This window comes from Chenopodium quinoa, unplaced genomic scaffold, assembly GCF_001683475.1.
Source record: "Chenopodium quinoa cultivar QQ74 unplaced genomic scaffold, ASM168347v1, whole genome shotgun sequence".
NCBI classification, from domain to species: domain Eukaryota; kingdom Viridiplantae; phylum Streptophyta; class Magnoliopsida; order Caryophyllales; family Amaranthaceae; genus Chenopodium; species Chenopodium quinoa.
In genome coordinates, this window is record NW_018742484.1 from 6,695,388 (window position 1) to 6,701,346 (window position 5,959).

Consider the following 5,959-nt stretch of genomic DNA (forward strand, 5'->3'; position numbering starts at 1 on the left):
AAAGGAAATTCAAATTCAGGTTAATCACTGTTTTCAAAAATAAATAAGGAGTACTAAATTTGTAGCAAGTGAAATCACCACTTGTGTCAACTGTCAAGTATCTGAACATCAATTTTGGCTTGCTCATTTCTGCTATCTTCCAGAGTTAAAACTCTTGAGCCATAAGAGGAGATTCAATAGGGGGAGGGGGATCTAACATTAGTTACTAGCTATTACAACAAAATACGGTCAAATATTGCTTGACTAAACACAGGATCCTGAAAAAGTCGCCTCTCTTACAGATGACATTGCATCGCTTGTGTAATTTAGCAGATTTTGAGTTGACAGGGAAGCTTCTAGCTGGATATCATGAGCCTGTTAACCTTTCCCTCCCTGCAACCAGGAGACTTGTTTTAGTAACGTTAACTCACCAATCTGGTGATAATCCAATGATATTGACCAACATGTTACAGCTGATCAATAGTAGAGTTCACTGATAAGAATTTACAAGTACAACATAATCTGCTATTGAAGCATTTTTACCTTTCGCGGTGGAGTCCCAGGTCTCAACATATGGTTATTAAAGTCCATTTTTCCTTTCTTTTCACAAGCTTTGAGGATCTGAAACGAACATGTCAGGGAATCATCCACACTCATCATGGCTCCGGCATTATCAAACTCCCCACAGTAATTTGGTGCGGAGAATATGGTCACAAGCTGGCGATTGGCGAAAAATTCATAACCATCTTCCACAACCTGATAATTTGTGAATCAGCAAGGAGAGATAGGAGGCATTAGTCTCCTTGATTTGGATGCTTTGCATGAAAATTTACTAAATAAGTGATAGCTTGAACCCGCCCCAACCTCAAATTTATAACCTACTAAGTTAGAGTCCCACATTTTCTCACACTACAAGCGATGAATCAAATTTGTTCATATATGAGAAGAGAGCCCCTCAAGAAGGTGACAAAGAGACAAACCACAACCAGGAAATGTTGATAAGCTGAAAAATCCAAACCAGGATAATTGATTATATTCTAGCTAATGAAAATTAAAGAGAGAACTAATTAAAAATAGTGGAACCTGAGGACACATTTTGTCACAAATAGCACAAGAACATAGAACAATTAGCTAAAATGTTCCGGAAGCAGCAGAGACCAGAAATAAAAAGCCTTGGTAAAAAGAAATGTCACGGACAACATGAGGGAAAAAAAAGTTAGAAAGCCAACAAGAAGCATGTTTACTCCTAATATAATGCCTACATTCCTTTTTAGGTGTCCCAAAATGTTGTTCCTGCTTTTTTATATTTCCATATATTTACCTTTCCCATATAAAATACTCTATATTTTCCCAAATTTTCGTGCCATTATTTAATTTTTTACCTTTCCCATATAGAATGTCCATACTTTTAAGAACATTACACACTCCCTCTACTATCTTTAATTCCTGTGAAAAATGAGAAACGGGCATCATATTATGAGGGAGTAGTATATGTTGCCATGGGGAAAGTATTATAAAGCAAACTCTCCAAAGAAGTTGTCTGAGAACTCCCCAAGGATAGTTAAATATTACAGAAAGTAAGGTGATCATCAGCAAGTCCAATTATAATCAAAACACAATATAACTACATAAGTGCTTAGAAGTGCTATGTAGTGTGCTTGTATATAGTAAAGCAGCCATCTAAATAGAATGGAATGATAATTACAACGCGTTATTTGGGTTGGTTCAGTACCGAACATAATATAAAGGCCCCACACATAGGCTTATCTCAGGATTACATCCAAATTAGATGAGACGGCAGAATTGCTAACATTAAGTCTAAAGCCATATTGCCCATATATAAAATTATGCCTTCATAAGTTCAGGTGCTCCACAAAGATAAGATAAAGAAATTGCTACTACTTCAATCATTAAATCTCCCCAAGGTTTCTATCTTCTTCTCCTAAACGCTAGACAAAGGCAAACCCCTACAGAGACCCCTTTAACTGCAGGAAGGAAAAAGGATGACACATTGCACTCACACAAACACAATACATACACCATTTCATTGAAGGTGAAATTTGTAAGCAATCAGTGGGCTTCCACTTATACTCCTTATTTATACGTAAACAGCCAAGTAATCAGATAAAAACATGAAAAGCAATATCGAGGATGCAACTATTACAAGAATTACAGAATAACTCAATATTACATCCCACTTCTACAGGCAATTTTTACATCAAGCAAAAGCAATAAATCATAATGCCGAGCAATTACCTGATGCGCCCTGCATACTAGATCGATGTCATGCTTCTGAAGAAATTCTGAGACAGTGTCCGCTCCAAAAGTGTATGAGACCCCCCTATCATTCTCTCCCCAGCCATCAAGTTCTTTCTCAGGGTCAGCCCACAACAAATCACAAAGAAGGCCCTGATCTGGGACATCTGCTGGTCGAGCTAAATTTCTGATCTGATCTAAATTTTTTAAATCAGGTGATAATCCTCCATGCATGCAAAGGATTTTTTCATCCACAAGTGCAGCAACAGGCAGACAATTAAAACAGTCTGTGAACGCTTTCCAAAGGCGAACATTATACCTTCTCTTGCACTCATCATAAAACCCATATATGCGATTTATTGAAGCACATTCGTGATTTCCCCTAAGAAGAAAGAAGTTCTCTTTATATTTTATCTTGTATGCGAGAAGAAGGCAAATGGTCTCTATGCTCTGCTTACCACGGTCTACATAATCTCCCAAAAATAAATAATTTGCCTCAGGTGGTAAGCCCCCATATTCAAACAAACGAAGCAGATCAGAAAACTGACCATGAATATCTCCTGAGACAGCAAGTAGTCTTGTTAGCATTTCCATACAACTCAAGATTTGCAGCAGTTAAGTTGTTTGGTTATAATAGCACAGATAATTCCACCAATATTTGTGGACATATACTTGGTAATAAAACATGCAACATAATAAGCTCAAATTACACAGTGCCAAATCCAGCAAAATAAGCATGCTCATATTATAAATGCACAATGAAGATAATCTTATACATTTGTTCAATAATGTGCATAGCATTCCATCTCACGTCATGAGAAGCCTAACTTTTGCACTCAAGTGTAAATACCATATTGCATATATACAAAATATTGAACTAAAGTAATAAACACATGCCTCCCAGTCTCCCACTACATGATGATCTATGTGATAGGCTGATAGCTACTGACAGTAACATATTACACCAAACCCAATTATCAACCTTGTAACTCAAAGGTAATATACATTTCAAGAAAGGGAAAAATAGAAAATCAAGACATTGAACAATTCTGAAATTGGAAGCATATGCAATATGAGGTCTAACATTTCCCACATCTCAATATTATAGAGAAACAATTCAGAATCCCCCACTTAAGCATACAGGTGTGATTTCTCCAAAAAAAAAAAAAAAAAAAAAACCATACAGGTGTGGTAGCAAGTCATTTTCCAAAGTGAATCATGTACCAATATATCCAGTATCCACATATTTGACGCAATCATTGTAAGCATGACCATTATCTTCACAGATTTATTCTAGAACTGCCCATCATAGAGATTGGTTTCAGTCACTATATCACCACATGACACTAACCCCATAGTTGCTTAACAAATAGTTTATTTCAGTTCCTACCCACATACGTCCATATCCTTCCTAACTATGTCCCTTACAGTCATGTTTTTAATAGATGGTAGGCAGTGATTGATCATAGTAACAAAAATAATTTAATATGTACTTTTGTTAGTAATCAGCATACCATTATCAATGGTAGTGCTTATCCACCTCAAAACATGTCCTTTTCCTCACAAATAAACATTACCACTTTATAGGAAGTATTGAGTTGAAAAGCACATGTTATATGTTTGGGGATAAAGTTCCATAAACATAAGAAATTCTCTACAAAACTACATATAAATTCGTTAGCATTACAGTATTTTATAAACAAGCCAAATAGGCAATATACTATCGAACTATCCTGAACAAGGGATCATTGAATTCCAATTAAAAAATGAAATTGGTGGAATAAGAGCGTAAACACCAAACTCAAGTAAGCATATACATGCTCCATGTATAGCATACATGGCAAGAAATCAATTCATTTCTTCACTGTGAACCATGCAACTTAAAGCACACAAACTATCCAAAGGGAAAATTCCACACCAAGAAACGTAAATTGCTATTTAATTTGTTAAATCCAAATAAGAAAAAGGATCCAATTCTGACACATTTGGAACTACTAACATCAAAATTGCTACTAAATTCCATAACATCCATCATCTCAAATTTAGATATTGATCAGTATATCACCAATAAAACGAAAATCAAACTAGCGGGACATGCCTATACTGTCTACCATGCGCCATGGTTTGGTGGGCAATCACTGAAAAGTCAATTTTACAACACCACACAACCTAACCCCCTATTGTAGCACAAAAATTGTTCATCAGCATAAGAGACATATACAACCGAACTTCTACCAAAATGGTAGCTCAAAATACTTTTTTTTTTTTTTGGGTAAGTAAGCAAGAAATTATATTAACTTATCCAAGAACGTCAACCATCTCAAAATCTGACAAACTATCCCTCAGTCACCAAATAATAGAACAACCCCATATCAAAATCAAATTCAATAATAATAATAATAAAAAAGGTTCAATAGGTTTTGTTATAAGTATAATTACTAATAATTAACTTACCGATCAATATTATTAAAGAAAAAGAAAAGCCCTAATTATATAATTATATTTCATATGAATTAAAATCCCAAAACTCATACTAGCTTAAAGATAACCAATTTACACCCAAAATAAATTCAAATTCAAATTCCAATTTACAATTTACAATTTGAAAAATAAGAAAAATAAATTGGATTATTTCTTCTAGTTAGAAATTATACCGCAAATCTTGATTGGAGCTTCAAGCTCAAGAAGATTAGGTTGACTGAGAAAAATCTCTTTAGAAGCAACACAAAGCTGTCGAATCTCAGACTCAGGAAGATGAACCTGTTTCACAGTTCTTCCATTCTTAGCATCAAGTAACCGCCGTATGATTTCATCAAGTACCCCAACATCCATTTTCAACCGTTAAAGTTTCAATCTTTCTGATCAAGAAATCAACCCTTACAGTAAACCCACGTAGCAGAGGATTCTGGGTGTTAGCTCTTACAAAAACGGGGTCGTTTTAATGGTGAGTGGCCGCCATTAACAACCCGGAAGAACCTTTGCTCTGTTTCTATGTGACCGTTGATGGGGTTTTGGAGGTGAGAAGAAGAATGAAGAAAACCCAAAATATGTGATGTCCTAAATTAGGTTTTTATTGAAAACCCTATCGGTAAAATAATGTTTTTGTTATTTTATCAAGTCAAACCTTTGTCATGTGGCCGTAGTATAAGAGGGATATTAAAATATCATATTCAAGATATTTTTCTTGCCTTGATTATGAATTTTTTTACCCTTTAATTAAGCAAAATTTGGTGGTAATTACATTATTATTACATTATTAAGATTAAGACATCTAGAATAATTAGAAGGGTTAAGATAAGACACAATATGTGTTGCTTCATTAGTTTTACTTTCTAAAAAACAAGATAAAAAAAAGCAACATCAAACCATGTCGCTCTTTTAAGTTTTTCATTACTTGCAAATAATCATTGTGAATAATGAATTTCATCCCATTGCAAAGAAGCGCCATTTGTAGCCTATGAACAATTGTTTTTCCCTCAATGATACATACCACATCTAGTCAATCCGTTGCCATGACGTTCTTGAAATATGACCTTTAGAATTACGTATGATATTCTTACCAACTCCATCTAACCAAACGTTGTGTTACCATTTGCTAGCCCAAAAGTTTAACATAATTAGTAGGAATCGATGCAAATGGTGAGTTTAAAGTTTGGCCTACAAAGTAACAAGTAGACGAGGGAATAAGAGATTCGTGGAATAAGGGGTAACCTGGTTTGCTTCC

At 34.9% G+C, this 5,959-nt stretch overlaps 1 protein-coding gene across 2 annotated transcripts; it reads right to left on the minus strand.

Moving 5' to 3' along the window:
* LOC110719596 (serine/threonine-protein phosphatase PP1) lies at positions 1 to 5,327 on the minus strand. 2 transcript variants are annotated; one of them, XM_021898565.1, is made up of 4 exons: positions 4,890 to 5,317; positions 2,236 to 2,795; positions 523 to 735; positions 1 to 372 (listed from the first exon to the last, which is right to left on the minus strand). In XM_021898565.1, the coding sequence occupies exons 1-4, from the start codon at positions 5,065 to 5,067 to the stop codon at positions 358 to 360; spliced, it is 966 nt and encodes a 321-aa protein (XP_021754257.1). In that variant the 5' UTR covers positions 5,068 to 5,317; the 3' UTR covers positions 1 to 357. The 2 variants fall into 2 exon arrangements, with proteins under 2 accessions (XP_021754257.1, XP_021754258.1); XM_021898566.1 differs by lacking the exons at positions 1 to 372; positions 523 to 735 and adding an exon at positions 768 to 982 and having other exon boundaries at positions 4,890 to 5,327.
* Between the last annotated feature and the right edge of the window lie 632 nt (positions 5,328 to 5,959).

Bases quoted from the DNA above. Each gene is read 5' to 3' on its own strand.
- LOC110719596 (XM_021898565.1), bottom strand. From the start codon at position 5,067: ATGGATGTTGGGGTACTTGATGAAATCATACGGCGGTTACTTGATGCT. The intron at 2,796-4,889 runs GTATAATTTCTA...TTGCTGTCTCAG, and splicing joins AGCTCCAATCAAGATTTGCG to GAGATATTCATGGTCAGTTT. The intron at 736-2,235 runs GTAATTGCTCGG...ACAAATTATCAG, and splicing joins TAGTATGCAGGGCGCATCAG to GTTGTGGAAGATGGTTATGA.